General features: G+C 42.0%; 1 protein-coding gene across 3 annotated transcripts; it reads right to left on the reverse strand.

The window, feature by feature from the left end:
- Positions 1-2,054: 2,054 nt before the first annotated feature.
- Positions 2,055-20,424, reverse strand: ZNF410 (zinc finger protein 410). Of its 3 annotated transcripts, none has more exons than XM_062577334.1 (10): positions 20,378-20,424; positions 18,845-19,035; positions 10,291-10,426; positions 9,759-9,992; positions 9,229-9,420; positions 8,134-8,293; positions 7,079-7,260; positions 4,525-4,614; positions 3,220-3,345; positions 2,055-2,670 (listed from the first exon to the last, which is right to left on the reverse strand). In XM_062577334.1, the coding sequence occupies exons 2-10, from the start codon at positions 18,875-18,877 to the stop codon at positions 2,486-2,488; spliced, it is 1,338 nt and encodes a 445-aa protein (XP_062433318.1). In that variant the 5' UTR covers positions 18,878-19,035; positions 20,378-20,424; the 3' UTR covers positions 2,055-2,485. The 3 variants fall into 3 exon arrangements, with proteins under 3 accessions (XP_062433318.1, XP_062433319.1, XP_062433317.1); XM_062577335.1 differs by lacking the exon at positions 20,378-20,424 and adding an exon at positions 19,951-19,976; XM_062577333.1 differs by lacking the exon at positions 20,378-20,424 and adding an exon at positions 19,402-19,569.
- Between the last annotated feature and the right edge of the window lie 2,163 nt (positions 20,425-22,587).

The following is a 22,587-nucleotide window of genomic DNA, read 5'->3' on the forward strand; positions in this document are numbered from 1 at the left end:
TTCTCCATCTTGTAGTCCGTTTTGAGACTATGGTTTAATTTGGGCTCCAGGAGAGAACAGCAATTAATCTGCCTGCTCACAATGTGCTTTGGGTTCAAGTCTTACACCTCTCCTTCTAGAGTCTTTGCAGCCTGTTGAGTGCTTTTTAACTTCACGACTTCCATCTTCTTCTGTTACTATGTCCCTGTTTTCTTCCTGCTTTTGAAAATACACAGTCAACACATTCAACTGATTCTTAATACTTTAGGGGAACACTATCATATCCTCTGTATATTGCATGGAATGTGTATTACCTCCATCATCTACAACTGGCTTTGCTAAACCTCTTGATCCAGCTTACTACAAAAAGTCTGCAGCTGTAGCATGTTGTACTAGCTCGCAGTCACCTTGGGTGTAACTGGCTCAGCCAGCAGTTTCCAGAACACTTATTTTTCCGATGACATCTGCTGGAAACTGGTGCCACACACAGGTTAAAAACTGTAAGCATCTGGCATGGATGACAAGCACCAACTATCCATCAAATTTTGCTTTAAATTTGTGTTTGGTATTCCTGCAGTTGAAAGAAAGCAGAAAACAGAGCCAAAGATGAGGCAGAAGCAGAATTTATCCACACTACTACTGGCTGCTAAGAGCTTTTAAGGTTTGTAATTCAGGTTCAGAATTACACCAAGCATCCAAAAGACTGCCGTCCAGTTTAACAACAATTCTGTGAAGACATCGGAAACCAGTTTTGATCTGACGAGATTTGATGCCTCTTGAGGTTTATAAAACACACTTAGCAAGGCAAGACTATTTCCCTGAATCCAGATGGTGTTTTAACCAGACCATATGACTATCTTCGGTGTCCAATGCAACCATCAAAGATCCTCTTACCTCCTGCTGGCATACTAATCTCTTCTAATGTTACCTCCCTCCCTCAATCTCATCTTCTGTAAGAATTCCAAAGGAAAACCCTGCCAAGGTATATTTAATCTGGCAGTGGCCTTTGCCAGGATCTGCACAGCACATCAAAGATGATCCTTAGCAGCAAACTCTAACAGACCATCATGGGCTGTTGATGTCACAATAAATTAGTTTCAACCCAGAGGCTGATCTTCTCATTTTTCTCCTCTCAAAAACTGTGCCATTTTGGACTTTAAATCAGCATCTACAAACTGCAAGCTCTCACCTAAAACTGATTTCAAATTTCTGTAATAATACTTGACAATATTAAAAAGAGAGATTTCCAAGTGTGTGAAGTATAAAAAGACTTAAAAAAGGAGAAATAAAGGCTTGAACTTTAAATTAATATATGATAGTATGTTATATGCTTTTAACAAATAGTGTCCTGCATAAATACAGTGACAAGTAAACCTAAGTCTTGATGTTGGTCCCTGAATTGAAATTGCTGAAATCTGAGGACAGTAAAAGCATTAAACTAAGTCACTGAAACTTGCTATCATCTGGCTAAACAAAGTGTTGTTCTGAAAGTAGGATTACATTTCTTATTTTTATTCTCTTAATATATTTCAGAAAATTGTATGGAAATAAAGATTTTCCACTTTTGTTCTCAAATTTAGTATCACATTGAAATATTTTGTTATTTTTAGTTGAAAGAATTACAGCCTGTTCAGCTGACCTATAAAAATAACTCTAGTAAAGGGGACATCTCACTGGGACATCTCCCGGTTAAGGGGCTGATCAAGTGATGAGATGGTGGCAAAACCACATCAGGTCCAGACTCACAGGCAGGTGATAGAGCTACCAAAGGAAGCTCTATAGGAGGTGATAGAACCTCCAAATTGCAATACCTTTATCAACAACAGCACCTTTACGTTCAGCTGGGGATCAGTGTAAACTCAGAGCATCCTCTTTACATAAGAGCCATTATAGATGCACAGTATCCTAGCAAAACTTTGCATTCTTAATAATGCTAATTCTGAAGAAAGCCTTCAAGTTCAGAAAAATTCAAAATGTCTACAAGTAGACCAATTTAAAGAAACTGATACACCAAACAAATTTTTGGGAAAAGTGACTGAAGAAAGCAGAAAAAGAACACAGCAAATGTAATTAAATGATATTGAGTAGTACATTTATTTCAGATATTAAATCAGCTTCTGACAGTGAGATGTATTAGAATATAGTCTCTGAAGATAAAGGATGGAAGGCCTGTTACTCAAGATACTCAGTGTTGGTACACAACGAGGTCCTGGTCCTTAACTGGAGCTCCTATGTGCCCCAGCAATGCAAACGCTTTAGGCTTTAAGAGAATGGACTGCAGTAACAGTTTTGAAATGGCGTTCCACAACATGGGCTAAATGACACCTAAGCAGCAGACTTCACCTCTGAAGCTCTGCAAGAGAGAAACTTGGTCCAGTAGGTCTGCTCCAACTCCAGTTTTATGATTCATTCTTCATTTACCCACCCCCGCTGTGCACAGTAAAAGCAATGTTCACTCATCCCACTGCAACACGGTGAGCCTCTAGGAGGAATGATCAATCCCATTTCAGTCACCACATATAAGAGGGCGGAAAAAAGAGCAGCTGGTCTCACCCTCCTCCACTCCAATAATAGACTCAGTATCTGGCAAGTGCAGAGACTCAACCCCGAGGCTAGGCTGAGAGTTCATGGAGATGAGATTCTTACTATGCACTGTAGATTCTTCCAGCAAACTGCTCCCCATCAGTGATTCTATTGTGAAAACAGGATAAAACAAAATTCTTGTGATGAAATGATACTGCATCATCTACTACAATTCCTTACCTTTTCCCCTCCAAGTCACATACACTTCTTCCCTAAGCACCTACTTTATCAGTGCCTAGTCTTAGGGCATCTGGCACTCCAGCGAGTGGCAACTCCTATATTGATTAGTTTGAGCCTTAATATGGCAGGATTTGATGCAGGCTTGCCCTTCTCTTTAAATAATTCATATAGCATAAAAACCAGGCTTGTTACAACAAGAAAGTATTATGAAGGGCACAAATTCCATGTAAAAAAAGACATCAGATACAAGTTAATTTTGAAAACAATAAACCTATCTGCCCTTGACCATAATACAGAAAAATACCTTTGTTTTCTACCTTAGACAAGGGGAGATCTCTCCCTGATAGTAATCCATCCTCATCTCCAAGACAAAAAATGTATTCAGCTTCTACTCTCTTATTCTCAGGACAGACGTCTTCCCTTCTTCCCGACCATCCACCAGTTCCTTCCCCATAGAGAATACCTTCCTCTCCTTACCTGGCTGTTCTCGCTCTCTGCTGCCAGCTGTTCCGATTCGGGAGTGGTGTTTCCTCATATGCACATTTCTGCTACCGCTCTGGGAAAATGTCTTCCCACAGATTTGGCACTGATGGGGCTTCACTCCTTGGAGAAAAAGAGGAAAAAAATTTTCTAAGAATTACCAAATTGGCAATAAAGATCTCATCAACAAAGGAGCCAATAATAAAGTAAGGCAGTTTTGAAATGGCCATTGACACTATTGGTGCAAATTATCAGTGCAAATTCAGGTGAGAACTATTCCTGCTTCCCAGAGAGAAGTAAACTTCCAGAACAGAAGAGTTTCAGATACCAACATTGCTGAGTGTTGGAAAACTCAGGGCTGAAGAGTAACAAAGTCTTCAAATCTGATTTATGAAAGAGAATGAGCTACTTGGAATCTCTTACTCAGGAACATGGAAAGATTTGAGGTCTCACACCGGGAATATAAACTGACTAAAAGCAAGCAAGCAGAGGGGAGCCATCTCCTCCTATCACACACAAAAACTAAAGCATTTGGTTTATGTTACTAAGTGTAGACTGGACTGTGAGTTGTCATTGTGAAGGGCTTCTCATTTTACAGAGCAGTCTGTCATTTTCCCAGTACAACACGGTATTTTGTTGGTTGATAAGTGCAAGCTTACGGTGCAGAAGCCAAGGAGACAGGGAAGAAAAAGCACAGAGATCTGAGGTAGTCCCAAAAGTTGCAATGCAAGCAAGTTTTTCCCTTTCCCAAGCAAGGCACACTTATGACGTGCTGATGACATTTAAGATAGCTCAATCAGAACGGAAGGCAGCACCTTTGGAACAGATTTTGCACTCATGAAATTCCCATCTAATGTTTTGTCCAATTACAAATATGTACTATATATCTATATAAAAAAAATCCCTGCCTGTGGCAGAAACTCACTCATGAAAGATTTCAAATGGAATGACTGAGAGTAAAGATGTGTTAGATTCTGTCTTTTAAATAAAAAAATGGTAGCTATGAAATAGATATACAACTTCCTGACATTTTAGAAACACTCTTCATTTAATAAATAAATATTTGTTGTAATTGGAATCTAGAATCATGAGATGTAGAATGATGTTCAAGGAAAAAGGCTACAGAAAGACCAGCAAAGATTAAAAATTACAGGCTGCAGGAACCATAGAGCAAGTGGTGAAACAATAGGACCAAAAGTTCTGTAGAAAACAGGGGACTTTTTCAAGAAAAAGTCAAATCAAAATCCTGTGGTAAAGATCTTTTCTCAGCTAGGTCTTAGCATGTCATATGAAGGCTCCTACCTGAATGGACAACCAAATGTTTCCGAAGGCTGGAGTATTCAGCAAAGGAGCGACCACATCCCTGTGCCTCACACAGAAATGGTTTCTCTCCTACAAGGGAAAAAAAAATCTTATAGACTTTTGGATCTTAACTTGGGATCCAAGTGCCTGAGAAGAGTCTGAAGTTCTCTACTCAGTTCTTCCTTTTGGCCTTACATGCACTGAAGTTCAACAAAAACGACACATGCTCTTCCTAAGGCTTTTAAAGCATTCTCTTCATCAGCTTTCAAGAGGGAATAATGAAAATTCTTTCGGAAAGGTCATCATTCACAGAAAGGCAGGCCAGGGTCCTCTATTTCTAAACAAATTCTCCTGGTACATAAATACCAAGGGAGTAATACAAAAGTACCTGGAACACAGTATGTCATTTACATGTAGCTCTTATCAAACAGCTCTCTGCTTCACACACTCCCAGGACTCTGTTCCCTTTCTGCCTCTAAGGGTCCAAAATCCCGTTAACTATATTTCCCTTCATTTCAGATTGTACACCTGATTTCTGAACAGGCTGACCACCACAGAAACCTGCAAGAGAGGTATCAGTCATTTATATGCATCTGTGGAGGAACAGTAATTCAAGGCACAATTTATTTTCGTAGGCAGAAACTTGTGACTTACATGAATCTCCACAGCTATTTTGGTATTTGACTAAATGATAATAAATCGGTAGATGACCACACCAATGCAATGTGATATTATTAACCTGCTCTAAATCCCCTTTTAATAAAGCCTGAAATAAAACTGAAGCTAACTGTTGCCTGCAACATCACACTAAAGAACTCAATACACCATGTTTAACAGTATGATTTCAAGTCTTTAGCTGGACTACTATAGCAGAGTTACAGCAAGTCCTGCTGGATATATTCCATAGGAGATTAAGCAAGATGTTTTAGCTATTTCTATTGTGTCTGCCAGATATACAGTTCTTTTGAAGTAATCTTCTGCTCCAACAGAAACAAGTTCTCAACTCAGAAACAACTCCGTTGACTGCAGAACACATTCTACCATGGAGGATTGGGCATGTATCAGCTGGGCCTGCCAGCTTCACCCATGCTGTGGCTGGGAGCTTTAAGTGCAAAAGAAAGCCGAGTATAAAATATGGCTGTTGCTACCACACATGCAAAAATTTACTATTGGCATATATAATTTTTAACTACATCCCAACATCTGCCCACAAACCATGTGTTCTCTAGCTAAACTTCAACTTATTTAAATAGCAACCTCATTCCATATATAATCTACAAAGTACATAGCATATGGTAGTGCTAAATAAGGCAGAAAACATACATAGGTGTTAGCAGCCCACATAATCTGAGATTTTGTTTTACTAGGGATGCCTTGTGCTCGCCTAGTTGTGCAGGTTATTTGGAAATCTTAAACAACTGTAATGCAATGCTACTTTCCTGGGCCACCAGGGTATCTCTAATAATATTCTGGGAGGCCTGAACTGGACTTTTATTTCAGTGGTAATGATAACTCTGAGGCTTTTAAAAAAACCAACCAACCAACCAACCAAACAAACAAAAAAACACAGGAATGTTCATTGTCAACTTTGCTGACTATTAAATTTCTGATTATTTCAGCTGGAACTTGTATGCCTCTCTCAAATACCTTTCTGGATTTTGGGATAAAAACACCTAAAAGACTTAATGCAGTTCTCAAGGCTTTGGCCGATATACCAACTTCCGTAAGTACTGATAAGGCAGGATCAAATTCTGCAGAGAAGACAGCATAAACAAACCACATATAAAATACAGCACTATGGAATAAAGGTTCTTGTTTTATTTAATATAAAAAGCTGAGCATGAGTTAGGGTACATAGGCTCCAGCATATGGCAACATCCCTGACCAACATTAGCACAGAGCAGTTTGCGTGTCAAAATACTTTATTCTAACCATTGCCTTTTTCTATTAGACTTTGCTGCTATATTTTTTGATACTCATTCCACTGTATTCCTCACTTCCCTAAACTTTCAAATGTAGTCATTCTACAAGCAGCATAAGTAACATAAGGTAGTCAAGATTCAGCCAGATGTCAGCCCAGCTATGACTGTGAGTTCAAGACTCTACATTGGAAAAAAATATCTAAGCTACTGTGCTTCTCGGGAACTTAAAAATAGCTTTCATTTGAAAATACTTACAACAGTGGTGTTCACTGACTATTCCCTTGGGAACAATCTAGTTTCTCCCCAAAAACAAAACACTCCCTCAAATCAAACAACCGGGGCAGGGAAGGGAAGGAAATATTCAGAGCATGCATGTAAGAGTAGGATCACAACATCATCATACAGTATCTGAAGGGTGAAACCTGTATGAAATTATACGGAATAGTAAGAGGGGAAGCAGTTGTTTGATTTCACTCATAGAGCAGTGTGAATTGATAGGAAACAGACACTAACGAAGGTCAGAGATATACGAGCATAATATTCACAAAGTTTGAGGCTGAAGGCTGGAGTGTTTTTTCCTCAGTAAAAACCCCATCTCTGCGGACCACAAATACATGAGGTCTAAAACACACCAGTGTGAATTCGTAGGTGGTTCTTCAGATTTCCAGCTGTTGTGAACTGTTTCCCACAGCCCAGCTCCGTGCACACAAACGGTTTTTCACCATTGTGAGTTCTCATGTGCACCTTCAGCCTCTGCAAGACATAGAAACTTTTTCCACAGCCTTCTGCTGGGCAGGTGAAGGAGCGATCATTCCTGGAAAGCAACAACACAGCTGTTTCATAAGCTGCTACTGCAACATACTTTTTCATGAACGACCCATTTCTTGTTTTTGATTAAATAAAAAGGCAAAGTATATTATGAATTATATCCAAAAATGAGGTGACTCAGTTGAAGTGAGGGGCCTAAATCAGTCCTAGGGAACTACCATAAAGCCAGAGTCCGGGTACTCCACTGGAAGAAATCATTCAGATATGTCAAACCTTTTCATCCTATTACATGGCCAATTCCCTATCCAGAGAGATTTAGTAAAGCACTGCAATAGATTATATAGGAAGCTTGTGGAATTTCAGTCACTGGAGATTCAAAAATGATTGTTAATGTACATACAGTACACACAGTTTTTGATAGCCCTGCCTCAGGGCAAGGTGATGGGTTCACATCGCTTGGAGTTCCTCACACTTTTCAATAAATGCTCATTTGAAGAGAGCAGCAAGCTGTCTACAATTTACCTGAAAGATGAACGATTTTTCAGGTAGAAGAGATTATGGTCCTTTATTAGAACAAGCAGATTTGTTCAAAGATATATAAAAATATGACACCATCCCACAACTTCTAATGTTCATTGTACTACGGAAGTAATGAATGTACATGGTGGTAGTTAATTATCTTTACTGAGCACTTGTAAAAATATAAATGTTCTAAATCCAGTATTAACAAGGACCTGCAGAAATAATCTAAATTTGGGCAAGGTGTTTCAACATAACTGAATGAAAGAAAGCAACAGCCTTACAATTTCCAAGAGTAACACCAGGTTTTCACAACTTGCTGACGTTGTAAACCAATACTATCCCACATACACAGCATGCTTTTGCAAACTCACGACAACATACAGCTCTTTCTGCTCACCGGTGTGTTTTTAGATGATATTTGAAGTGAGCTGGCCACACAAACGTCCGATCACAGCCTTCAACTGTGCATTTCAGCTTCCTTTCCACACGAGATAAATGAGGAATGGGGCTAGAGTCTTTTGGCTGCCCATCTCCTGAGCAAAGATGAACATTTTCACCTGGAAGAAAAAGCCCACCAAAATCTAAAAGGAGACAGATTACTATAATTTATCAAATTTAATAGATAAAACCAGCATCATATATGACATATGTCTGTAAGGCAGAGAGGCTCCTGCTTACTAATAGTTTACCATGCCCTATATCCTGCTATCTAGGCCATAAGAGGGATCAGACCCATTCACAAACTTTTCCAGGCCCATAAACTATTCCCTTACTCCCATAAACTGAGTATTATCACAGGAACAATATAAAGCCAATTCATCAGAAAATAGAAAAATAGTGTATCAATATCAATCATCCAGTCTTAAATATCAGTCAGGATAACTATATTTTGAAAGCTCTTAGCTAAAAAAGAGATACCGCATTTGATTGCAATTCTTTACTGAAATAATAATTCCTAAAGCACGTGACTAAGTCCAAATAAGTATATCCTAGAAAGCTGATCTCCAAACCTAGTGGAGCTAAGAAGAAAAAAGTATGAAATATAATATGCATTAAAAATAGAGACTTGAAACTGAAAATACAAGTTGAAATACAAAGAGCTGCAGCTGGATAAGAGTTGCAGTTAAAGATACTCTTTACGTATACAGGGAACAGGACTGCAAGAGAACTGCTGCTTCTACCACAGCTTGCTCCCTGAAAAAAATTCAGGAGCCTACATATATTATAGAAAAATTAAGTAGTTGTTCTGCATGATTCTCTGTCACTGATGACTTCAGGACACATTATAATAGGTTATAAGCAAGAGGGAGAGAAAGAAAGAATCAGCTCAGATATTAAATTAACGAACTTCCCTAAACTCAAACTACTGAACTGACTTCACAACTTTATATAATTCATTGGCTATTCTACAAACAAACAAGCAACTACAGCTGAAACTAGGGATCTTGTACAGAATATTCAACTTTTGAGACAAAATCAGGAGATTTCCTACCGTTATTGCTTGCTTTGGCATTCTTAGCGAGCTGTGCCCGAGTGGCAGCAATTAAACTGTCATGGGCCAATTCTTGCACTCGAAGGAACCATGGGGTACTGCTGTCTGTGCTATCATGAGAGAGAAAGTCATTCCCAGAATCTTCTGCTTCATCTTGAACAAACACCAGGTGTTCAGCTGGAGACCCCAGCCCTAAAAACAAACAAACAAACAAAAAAAACCCAAACAAAACAAAAAGAGAGAGGCAGCTTCATGAAACAGGAGGGCAGTACAATACAGGGTAATTTTTTCTGCTTCCCAGAGGTTACTGTTCATGGTACAAATGCAGCATCTGCACTAAAAAAGTATTCACTGACCTTTGTATTGTAGGAAGCTGCTGATAGTTAAATGCTCCTGACAGATTCAATAATGCCCAGCAAATTTTGTGATCTCTTCTCTTCATAAGCAGCAGAGACAGAGATGTACTTGTATCTCCTGCATTCTGCTGTCTGAGACACATCCAGCCAGATAACAAACAGAAGGAGAATTACCTGCTCTTGTTAGGTTGAGAAGAATAAACGAAGTGCTGTCACTAGGCTGGAGGTCTTGCAATAAACTGGAAGTCTCTGAAGTTGGCAGAAGCTCAGATGGTTTCTGTACATTCTGTGCCCTCGTTTCCTCTCCATCAGGGCCCACATTTACCTGGAGGCTTCTCAAGACAGCAGATGAAGAAACATCTTTGGAAGAATTAGAGTGACTTGGAGAAGTGAGATCTCTTTCATCATCTAGTGAAGAAAGTAAAATCAGAGAAAATAAAAAGTATACAATGACTAAAAGATACTTATGAAGTTATTTTTCTAGTAAAAACAATTAAAACATGAGAGAGCTAGGAGGAGGAAGGATTTTTCTATCTAACCAAACTTCATCATTAAATGAGAAAAGTTTCAGCCATCCTTCTGAACTCTTTCCTCCATCACTGGAATGCCTTATCAGCAAGAGGCAGGGAAGACACGTGCCACAGTGCTGCATTAAGGACAGCTGTATAAATGACACACCCACAAAAATCTGCTCCATAGATCTTACCTGGCAACATCAGTCTGTTGCATTCTGAGGTCTCGGTAACAGGAAGGAGAGAAAGACAGGTGATGTCTTTTGGTTCCGATTCCACCAGCCCTTGCCCCAGTGGAATAGAAGTATTCTGAACAAACTGAACCAGCAGCTGAAAGGAGATACTGAAGATCAGTTCAAGAGTAGCATAAGTCATTTGAAAAAGGCACTAAACCCACTCCATTAGCTCGTACTGTCTTGTAAGAGACAAAGAATGTAATCTAATACACTCAAAAGTAAATGCAAGCTTTTTAACTTTTATCAATGACCAAGAATATACCACTTGCATTTGTCATCTGTGAAATACTTATAAAATTGTTATTTCTTTAACATACAAATTAACTCTCGATCATTGCAGACTACACTGAAACCTACATAAGCTACCTCATATTTTCCTTTTAATTCCTGGTTTATTTGCTTGATGCTTTACTATGCTCTAAGCTTCCAAGTAAATGTTCTCCATGCTCAGCCTTTGACTCAGGTATTTTGTTTAATTACTGTCTTTCAACACTTTACCGGAGGGGGGGGGGGAAGTCAGCCTTTTAAATAAAAAAAGGTAGAGAAAGACTAGTGGCTATTCAAAAATAGGCAGATAATGATCAGAGGAAGAAGATGGGCTGACAAGCTGGGAAGGGAGACAGCCTAATCCACACAGATCAGCTACTCCTAAAACCATCAAGGGGGCACAACTGAAGCCATTGTCCCTGGTGTGAAACCCACCCGCTGAGAGGATCCAGCAGAAGAACCTTTCCAGGATGCTATGCAAACTAAGGGGCATTACTGCATAAAGGGATACAGGGTTTATTCTGGGATGCATTCCCCGGGGAGCAATTTGGGACTGAACAAGAGATTTGGGAGACTGTTTGGAATTCTTGTTAAATGCTATTCCAAGCCATTTCCTGCGTGATTGTGCCTGTAGTCTGCCTGAAGCACTAGCAAATCTCAAGCCTACAAGGTGACAAGCTGGATGAGCAGCCTGAGGCCAAATATTGGAGAAACCACGAAAGAAGGTTTCCTCTAAGCACCAATTCTCAGAAGCAGGATCAGCCTATTTGTGCTGTTCGTATTCGTGGGAAAAGCGACTACCGTCCCGTGTTACTGTGTCCGTCCTGAGCCCCATCTGCACAGCCTGTGTGCGCCCAGCTGAAAACTGCGCTAAACCGCAATACTTGCTGGACCTGGGAACAGAAGCAGGGCAGAGTCCTCATCTCCACGGACCCAGGAGGTGAGAAATGCCCAGGTCATTCAGTTTAACAGACTCAGCTATCCTTAGCCTCAGTCAGCAATGCCAACGTAAAAAGTACTTCTGGCTAACTCCTAGAAATCTTGAAATACCAAAAAGTAACCTAAAATTTGGAAAAACTACAAGCATAGGAGTGCTTTTTCAGCCCCCTCAAAGTCTAAACATACGAGGCCAGGTTCAGCACAGCAAAGCATGTACTTTGTTTACCCATTCTCTCCCCCCACAACATCTCGAAGTTCAAGCTTTTGCTACAGTGACGGATGTGATCCTGGGCCGCTCTAAGCCTCTGGAACCACTCCAAAATAAGAGTTTTTAGCTTCACCTCCAAAGCATGGACACAAAAAACACTTTTTTTTCCCCTTCCTGTTACCAGTGCCACAACAGTCCCTATTAAAATAGTCTGATTTAACACCGTGCTGATTTAACATTATGCTGGTAATTAGGAGATACACATCCCAACTTTTATAATGAAATTACTGAAGTATTTCTTCTGTCTACTCCACAAGCCTTTTTTTTCATATACATATACATAGTCTCAAATCCCTCTCCTGTATGGAATTGAAACTCTGGAGAACTAGAAAAGGTAATTTCTGACAGATCTAGATGGAGATTCCATGTTTCAGAAAAATATGCCTCTCAAACCCCTCTTCATTCGGCTTATAAGCTCTGCCAAACAGACTTACCCTTATACTCACATTCTCAAAATACTTTGAAGAGCATGGATAAAAGAAATATTAAAAAATAACAATGCACCCAAACCAACCCTTAAATCACCGCTCCTTATCTCTAGTAAAACCCTGCATAAAAAGATCCTGCATTCTAGGCTGTCTAGCAAACAACTGTATGCATTGAAATTTCTTCATCTTTGGCACTTAAAAAGAAAATTGTACAAGATAGGCATTCAAAAGCTATCACCCTGATTTTGACACATTTTTAATATCTATTCTCAGAGAGCCCAGGCAGCATTCTCTGTGCAATGAGAAGGTTCATCACTGTCAAAAGGGACTGAGGGGAAAAAGACAAATGGTCTAATCTGTTGAATTAAATCACAAGACCATTAAAAAAGAAAAGCAGTCACTAATCATTATTTCATATGTGGATGCTGTGACTGCCTCGGAGATTAACTTTTAAAACTGCTGAGCAACCAATTCCAAATAATTTCTATAGCGAATATCAGCATTTTGAACCTTTGCTACATCAGGACCAGGTGCATTTAGTCGAAGAAACTGAAGAAAACAAGAGGGCACTTCATATTTTGGGTTCTAATTTCTTGTGCCCATTTCCTGTCATGAAAACACCGGAAATACTGATGCTTCCTCAAACACATCTGCCTCTAGGAGATACTGTGCTCAGGGTCCTGAGCACACCAGCAGGCCTTAATGGCCCTGAGTGATGTTCTCAAAAACCACATAGGCAATAAGGGACAGTCTCTCCCCAAAGACTTGCGTTCTAATTTAAAATGTGTCAGGAGAAGAAAAAGAAGGGAGAGAGGAGTAACAAAGGAAAGCCACAAAAAGAAAGAGAAATGGGACTAACAAATGTGTGCAGCAAAATGACTCTAAATTACTGAATTATATTTCATCTAAATACTGTCTGTGATCCTTACTGCTACCTGCTCAGCCATGTAATATACATTTTAATGGATTCTTTTATCTTCTATTTTTATACATAATGCTTTAAACAAAACTTTGACCTACAACAGGAAAGCTTTTGCTTCAAACCCTCCACTAATACACAGCAAAACTAAACCAGGAGGGAAAAACAAAAGGTAGCAACCACAAAAGGATCCCTGAAAAGAAAGGAAGCCTTTTTACTTTCCTTGTAAATTAATATCAAGCTATATAGAGACTCAGCAGGGGTAAAAGAAGCAGTAGCAAATAAAAGGACATGCATCTCCCTCACTATTAAAAAAATATAATTAAAAAAAATCCTTCTCATAAATTAAATCAAACCAAATCACCAAATATACTCTCATCTCTACACTAAATAATTATATGAAAATACAACTTTTCATGTGACAGTTGCATCTCAATAGCTAAGTATTTTCAGAAACCTCTCTTCATGTTTAAAATCATTTAATACCTGTGTGACAACTACAGCAACTGTAGACACTGGAAGAAAAATCATTACAAAAACCGTACACTGGTTTAAGTTCCTTCTAATTTGCTTTTGCAACTGGTTTAGCAAAAAAATAAATTGTTAGGACACTAGACAATCGGCTATCCAGTGTAAAAGACAACGACAAGAAGCATGAGAGGTAATAAAGGTAATAAATTAAACATAGATACACAAACTCTAATGAACTGCTGGTAAGAGAGCAACAAAGACCAGAACTCCTGGGGCACGGATGCGTGGGCCTTACAGGGACCGCAGAGCGCAACCTTTAAGAGATTCAACCAGGAACTTCGGAGACGATTAGAAAACGTATCGCCAGTTACTAGAAGGGTCTCATAGGAAAGAGCAAAGTCATAACGCGACGGAGGGAAATTGTGGGACCTGGTAAAACTTATTACGGGTAGTCTTAAGATGGGAGTGTGAAAAACTTATGGGATGTTTAGGGGAAGGGTTAAAGGCAGGAGAAAGGGAGGGATCAAGGTAGTTAGGGGCGGAACAACCATGGAAAACAGGAAGAGGGGGATAAAAGGGGCTGACCACGTGTTAGCAAGTTGCTGGTCAGCATGCTGCTGTGCCTGGGCGCTGCAGTCCATCTCGTCATCTTACTAAACGCTGTTCCTAAATAGTTTCTGAATAACTGTGTTCAGTTAGCGAACTTCAGCTTGGACTAGAAACCACAGTTTGGAAAGAGCCAAGATTCTGGCCAGAGACTGGATTAAAAAGCCCAAGGCCTAGGCACGGACACTGGAAGGCGCAGGGTGGAAACCGGAGAGATCCATGAACGTAAGTATGCATGTGAGGTGAGTGAGGGCACGCGTGATATGCTGGTGAACTTCAAGCCCGATTACCTAGAGAGTAGAATGGGCTTAGGCCATCTGTGGTCTTTCACGTTTTATGTGGGTGCCTGTGAAGGTACTGTCCTCCTGCCTGTGTTAATGTTTATGGGCAGCCATGTCTGTACTGGCTGGGCCTGCATGGGAGCATCTCTGCAATTCAGGCTCAGCATTGCTCCTGGCTGGGCCTGGGAACAGTCCAGTGGTCTCTTATCAAGAAGACTAGCAGAGGAGGCGTCTCCTGGATTCTGCAGCCCATCAGATTGGACAACCACATAATATCTGGCATCACAAACAGGATCCAAAGAGGCAGTAAGTATTCCCAAGATGGCAGGTATAAAATCCATGTGCAAGGAGGGGGCTGAACCTTCTGCAAACATGCCCAAAGTGTTAGAATTTGTAACTAAATCCTTAGGACATCTTGGGGGCACCTGAAGAAGAACAGTTAGGGAACTGAACGGACAGAATAGTAACAAACCACAAAAGCAATGAGTTTTAAGTTGGCTTTACTTTATAGCCAATCTCTATTAAAAAAAAATCCGATATTGATGAATTGCAAAAGGACATACTCAACTTAGAGATTCAAACTTTACAAGCCACATGGGAGTTGTACAGAGAGAATCTATGAACCCCGGGGAGGAACAAAATGAGCAAAATTTCAGCTCCGTGTTCCTATGAGCAATTTGACTTTTGGGGTTCTGCCATACCACCTTCTTCAATATGCCTTAAACTCCTTCTACTGAAACACTACTTAACCCTGGAAATGCTGTAATAATGTAAATGGTATAGCTACTAAAAACATAAAATAGTCCTTGGCTCTTGTTACTAAGCAAGTAATTGTTAGCCCTCACAGTCAACAAAAGATGGTTGAGATGTCAGCCACCAACAAGAAATGACCCCCAAGGTCTATGGTTTTGGTGTAACACTGCAGGTGGTACAGTTTGCTCACATTACCAAGTAGGCTCTGATAACGTCCCTGACCTGAGAGAAAGGAAAAAAACAAAAATCTCTTTAAAGAACTGGAAACCTCTCCTACAGATATTTTAAAAAATACACCTTAGAAGAACAAATGAAAATACGGGCATATGGGATGGCTCAGGTTAAAGCTTGTATCTCACCACAGACCAGCCCACGCCCATCAGATGATTCAGAGCCCAAGAAGTAGCAGACACCTCTAATCTTTCTGTGTTGGGGGTAGGGGCAAAGGTTGGCCCAGTGCTAAGTGTCCAGATTAATCTTCCTACCTGCTATCTGGAGAGCCACGCCAGACTCAGAGCAGCAATGACCATGTTCTTAACTGATACTAGAACTGTTCTAAATTTAACTAGTGAACCACTGCAGAATAGAGATCAAAGTAATGTTTACTAGATCAGCGGCAAGAGAGGGTTGGCACAGAAGTGTGTGGGTGGCAGGAGGATTATCAGCTGGGAACTGGGACGCCCTCCTCCCAAACACCCTTTGGAGAGTCTCCCTCTATAAAGTGCTGATAGGGAGAGAAAGGAAAGGCTGGAAGGTTAAAACACCTTCCTCCATCTCCCTTTCAACAGCCGTATTCAATTTATTGACCAGAGCTGTAGTTTGCTTGATTAATTGTACTGGAGCTGTCCTGGCAGAAAGCACGCTATGGTGCATTTGTGCAGCGAGCATGGCTGGAATTATTTGTAACAAATCACCCTAAAGCTTTAAAACATGCAAAATGCAAATCTTATCAGCTCCTGCAGAATGCAGGCAAGACAGCTTTGGAGGCAGAGAAACCAGAAGAAAAAGCAGAAACACCTGCCCATACAAACTGTCTCCAAGCAGCTTTGTGACTCGCAATCAATGGAGAATTCACCTCTCTTCAAGTACTAAACACTTAGGCATACATTGGTGGCTACTTTAGGGATAAAAACAGTTACAGTAGCAATGAAACTTACACAGTCCATCCATAGTGCCTCAAATAATACAACCTAGCATGCTACTTGTACACATACAGTTAGCTTTTAATGAACCCCTTTCACACATGATAGAGGATATCAAAGAGCACTGGTGACTATGAATATTATGTTGCCGTGGCTTATCTTTCAGAGATAACTTGAACTGCTATTTGGGAAAGATGCAAGAAGGTACCTTCCAGTTTCAGGTCAAAGAAGCAGAAAATGACATGACTTAACAGTCAACTTTCACAATCAAAGCTAGAAAGAGAATCTGTATGGGACTGGGTCAGTCACAGCGCAAATGAATCCTAGCACCAAATGGTCTTAAGCAAGATAGATGTTCCGTTCTAAACTGTATTCCTCAATGGGAAAGGATGCTCCCTGCAACCTGCTTTCACACGAGACCTGTTCCTGAAGAGTGACTGCTTACTGTTGTGGGTTTGCTGGGAAGGAAATGCAACCATGCTATGGGAAAACAGGACAAATACTTTACTCAACAAGTCAGGGAAAAAAAAGGCCCACTTACAGCTCATATTTGAGGAAAACATGTTCTCACTGTCCTAGCCACTGGTAATCAGTCTGTGGGTGGGTAGATTTCCATGATTATTTCTGAAACAAAGTGCTCTACCTTGCCATTCAGAACTACAAAAAAATTCAACAATAACTGTGAGGTATCAGCCACAAGAGAAGAAAAGGAACTCTTCACAGCCCAAACCAAGATTATACACAGTAGTTTCTACAAAGAAACTACCAACTTGCAGCTGCTCTTTCTGAATAGTGTGACTGGATGGATTTTGGCTGCTCCATTAAGAAAAAAATACATCACTAAATCACCCGAGCTGTCGAGAGTTACCAGCACAACAATCATTCTCTTTAGAACACCTGTTTAAGATATCTTCTATGTTGCATATGGACTGAAAAAGAAACAGAAGACTTGACAAAAACAAGTCTATTTAGACCTGCAAATTTCCCTAAAAGGTACCTCACAGCAATCTTAAGTCCTCTGCTCCAGGACTGCAGCCCTCTGAAGAGGTAAGACTGAAAACTATAAAAGCCAGGAGAGCAGCACTTTTAAGTGGGCAGAAATTAAGGACAGTTTGGTAGTGGCTATTCAGCCTAAAGGACAAAGGCAAGAACTGGGAGAAGTAATGAATTAAACATGCAGATACAGCTGCATATTGAATGTAACAAAATGGATTGTTGTGTCTGTTTTAACAAACTGCAGATAACAGGCAACAGAGAACAGAACTCTGGAAGCCCTGATCAATGTGCCATGTGGAAGAGGTTCAACCAGAAACTTCGTCTCTGACAAGAAAAAAAAATCATCCTGAGTTACCAGAATTGATCTCACAGGAAAGAACAAACTTACTTTTGGATGCAATAGTGATTGTAGAAATGTGCAGAAGTTTATGAGATGTTCAGGGGAAGGATCAAAGGAAAGGGAGAGACAGTTGAGGGAACAACCATAGAAAATAGAGAGGGGAGAGATGAAGAGGCCAGTCACACATTATCAGGCTCATTGGGACACTTTGGTGTCTGATCACAGCAGTCTTAAACCCTATTCCGAACTACTTTCCAAGCTCCATGAATGAGCATTATGTTAGCAAATTTCTTGTCAGACTAGCCTGTGAACAGGAGGAAGCCACAGTCTGGAAAGACCCAGGATCCTGGCCAGAGACTGGATTAAAGATCTGGTCCTGGGCACAGATACTGTAAGGACTTCAGACCTCACGGACACTGGAGAGAACTGCCAAAATGTGTCCACGTGAGCTAAGTGACTGAGGATATGCATATTTTCCATAAACTTAAAGCCTTCATTGATGGGTAAGTAGGAGTATAGCTTTTTGTTCATGTTTTACGCGAATGCAGTTTGTTTTTACTTCCAGAAGTGCCATACTCCTGTTTGTGTTAATGTACTTGTGCCTAGCTGGGTACGCACCACGAGCCTTCACATGTGCATTCAAATACACGAGCAACCAGAGTCCCCTGGCTGTTACAGTCCATCACTTCTGGCAACTTGTCAATAGAAGCATGAGTGCTTTAAAAATCAGAACTGGCTGAGGTAACTAGAATAATCCAAACTCCCCTAAAACAAGTAATGTCAATATTGTTTGAGGGAAAGAAGTAGTCAATACAGTAATTTATTTTATTCTTTTAACAGATATAACATTATAATAGTAGAAAAAAAGATAATGTAACCTGAGAGTAGGCAGAAGTATTTGCTGAAACTCAAAGGGGGGGGGAGAGGGAATTGCAATGATCTTTAATCTTCTACCAATCAAATCAAAACAGAGCATTGGAAGATGTCACTTAAAACATTCTGAGAATTAGTATCTAAGCAGAAAAAGTTCATTGAGTTTACCATTTCCTAAGTGTTGAAAATAAACTTCTCTGTGAACCAAGCCCTATTCATAATTGCTCACCTCAGGTTTGGATTCTAACTCATCCGATAACATTGATTCAAGTTTCTGATTCCTGCAGCTGTCCTCGGCAAGGCACAAATTTTTGAATTCAGAGAGAACACTACTCTCTGCTTATTCTCAGTTTTCCTAAATGCAAAACAGTGTGGCAGTCTTCCTGCAAGAAGCTGTGTTGGACAAGTATTCAATTTAACCTAAAACAAACAAACAAAAAAGAGATATAAAGCAACAGGAACCAAGAAAACTGAGCAAAAAAAGTCAGTGAGCGCTGCAAATAAGCTTAAAATAAACCTTGAAGAGCAGGGAAAACTCTCACTTATCCATGTTCGTTCCTTCCTATTATCACTGAGGCAAAAGAATAACATTCTAATACTGTGAAATTCATTTTCAAAGACTAGTTTCCACATTCCCTTTGGAATATGTAATTGTCAGTTAAGTTGTTTGTCCTGGGAAGTGTTAGGGGATCAACTGCAAACCACACAGAACGCACGAGAGACAAGGAGGCTGAATCCCCAACCTGCAGGACAGCAGGATTGCCCAGACGAAGGAGAAACGCCCACCTGCGTACAGCCTGCCACGAAGAAACCTCTGCTTTCCCCACAGGTCAGGGCGAACGCCCCGTTTCTCCCCAGGAGTCTCCCAACGAGCGTACGCAGGTCGGTACCCTTCCCACGGCCGCTCTTTAAAAGTTACCCCACGGACACGCCCGCGATACCGATATACGTGAAACTTCTCTGTTAGGCAACGAGGAAAAATGAAAATCCACGGTCGGAGTGGGGCGCAGACGCGGGGGGGGGGCAGGCAGGCCGGCCCCCTCGGAGGGGCCGAGGCTCCGCGGGGGGCGGCGGCCCTGGGGAGGGGGCGCCCCTCCCCCACGGGGCAGGTGCGCCGCCCCCCCCTCCCCCCCGCGGGACGGTTCCACAGTGCGCTGCCCTGCGGGACGGGACGGGACAACCCCTCCCCAGCCGCGGGGCCGCCCCGGGGTCCCGCTCTGCCGCCTGCTCGGCCCCGGGGTCCCATGAGGATGGGGGGGGGGTTGACGGCTCGTTGGGGGGGGGGGGGGGAAGGGGTTGGCCCGCGCCCCCTCCCCTCCCCCACGCAGTTCTTACCGGCATCTCAGAGCCGCCCGGAAGTGACGCACATCGAACCGGAAATGCCAAAGGTAGCGGTGGAACCCGCCCCGCCCGCTCCAGCTCTATGGTAAGCGCTGCGAGGAGCGCCGCTTCCGTCCCGCTGCCTCCACTTCCGGTCGCTGCTGGGTCTTGGCGACATGGCGCCCGGCCCGACCCGCTCCGCTCCTCCCCTCCCTCTTCCCCCCCTGCCCCCGGGCCTCTGGGCCGCCGCTCGTTACAGCACGCTCAGAAGCGTTAGTTTGCCGTTAGCGTTCAGTTCCCATTTCCGCCGTGCTCCAAAAGTGAGTTTCCAGAGAGCTCCCAAGCTCACGGCCGCTCATTAGGCGAAGCGCAGCGCAGCGCGTCTTAACCGCGCGCCCAGCGAGCAGAAGGGGAGGCGAAGGAGTAGCTGCAAAGCCTGTACCTCGGCTCTTGCTCGCTGGCTGGGTCTTGGTAACTCCAGGTTGGCGGAACAGAACTGCCGAAGCAGCGGCGTCTGCAGCCTTTCGTCTTGGCATTAGCGGAACTGGTGACCTTCGGGCCCAGTCAACTCTGACTTGGGTAGAGCTGGTCTGTAGCTCTAGTGACGCAGGCGGGTCCTGTCTGCTGTGCCAGAGCTGTGCTGAACGAGTACTAGTGGCCTGCGTTGGCATCCGCGCTGCTGAGTAATGAGAATCCCCAGCTGCGTGGAAACAAGCCAGCAGGAGCTGCGGGGGCCAGCAAAGCCTGGTTACCTGGGACTCGGCTGTGTGCACAGCGCAGTTCCGATCCATACTGGTCGCTTCCTGGGAAATCATTGTCATCGCCTGCCTGTGAACTGTATCTGGATCTTTTTCTGTGGATCCTTTGCCTTTCAGTTGTATGAAAATTTTGATTTGCAGCTTAAAGATTCAGGCAGGTTAGCCTCCTCAGGTCTAACCATTCAGTTTATGGAAGGCTATGAGCCTCATATGGGCTTCAATAAAAAAAACCCAGCTGCCTGCTGGAACTGAGCAGTAATTTTCTACAGACTAAAGTCTGCAAGCAACTTGGATAACAATCTTTTTTTTCTAGGTGGTATTCCATCAGTTTGCAGTTTCTGCATTAGTACTCACGTAAGTGCTCAGGAGCCTGCACCTTGAAATCAACTCCCAGTCAAGCTGAAGCATATTTCTGATGTCAGTGGCAGAGAAAACGGTGAATCAGTATTCCAAATCGGCAGCCTGATAGCTTGGGTAGCCTGGGCATTATAGTGGCCACACAGAAGGATGGAGTCACTGGCCTCACAAAGGCTGCACTATAACATTGGGCCACTTCGCTGCAGTGGTGGTGACCTGAGGCTTGAAACAGACCCATTTATTCACTTCAAATCTACAACACTGAAGGTATGAGCTACTGAGCTTGAATTTTTAGCATAACCTCAATAAACTTAAGCTGAGTATGTGACCAAGCAAAGCAAGCAGTCTGTTTTGTGAGAGGCATGATCCCCACCTGGTACTAGAATTGATCCAATATACTCTAACAAAGGTAATCAGAAATGCAGAACTAGTAGTTGCATAAACCATTTTGTCTGGATGTCACTTCAGTAATCCCAGGTACTGAACTGTAAAGCTTGATTACAGATTATATTCAGATAAAAGTACTTGGTAATATTAGAAGTCCTTTGACTCATGAGCTCAGCAATGTAGCTGGTGAGCAAATACTAAAATACAGAGCATAACTTCCTTTTGTTTGCTGAGTTCAGAACGTCCCATCTCCTGCATCGTTACTGCCTGAGAAACTGAATTGAGGGCTAATCTGATAGGCAAATCCACAGTGGTAGTAGCATAGTGTTTTTCCCAAGTCATTTTTATAGGTTCACATCATTCACACAAGCATGTGAAACAGCACTGGTTGCTGATAGCAGAGGGATTGTCCAGCTGGGTATTTCCTACAATGTTACTTTCTCAATAACATCTGCTGCCCTAGGATGCTTACTTCTAATCAAGGAGAAACAGGAGATTTGGATTCATTTCTTCTGTGAACACATTCAAGAAACAGAGCAGTACTATTTTTTTCACCCCTACTGTGAGAAAGGGAAAACAGCTGAGGATGGAGTGAACAGAGATACGTTGTCTGACTGATGAGAAGTCTGCTTATAATGCAACCCAATATTCTGAATGCAAACAGGCTTTATTTCTCTTCGCACAACTCTTGTGTACATTTCTGAACTAATATGCACTATTATGTAAACTGTGTATTATAACAAAACAGAAGCAATGCTGGATTTTATTTATTTCAGGAAGGCTTAGCAGTAAATTCATAAAGCTTGCACCAACCGCTGGATTAAACTCCTTTGATGTCCAGCCTTTGCAGAACCAGTACTCACCAGATTTTTAAAATCTGTTTGCGCAAGGGCGGTACCTTTCCGCTCCTGCGAGCGATGCTGGAAGGGGTACGGCAAAGCCCCAAAGAAACTGAGGTGGGATCTGAAAACAAGAGCAGCACAGGGCTCGCTTCCCAGGGCGCCGCTGCCGCGGGATCCCAGCCGGCCTTCCTCCCGGGCCCAGCTCTTCCTCGCGTCAGGGCCGGCATCCCGCGGAGGTTATTTCTGTTTGCTGACGCCTGCCGCCCATCGGAAGCCTCTTCACGGTGGGTTTTTTTTTTTTTTTCCTC

Source organism: Rhea pennata, chromosome 5 (assembly GCF_028389875.1).
Source record: "Rhea pennata isolate bPtePen1 chromosome 5, bPtePen1.pri, whole genome shotgun sequence".
NCBI classification, from domain to species: domain Eukaryota; kingdom Metazoa; phylum Chordata; class Aves; order Rheiformes; family Rheidae; genus Rhea; species Rhea pennata.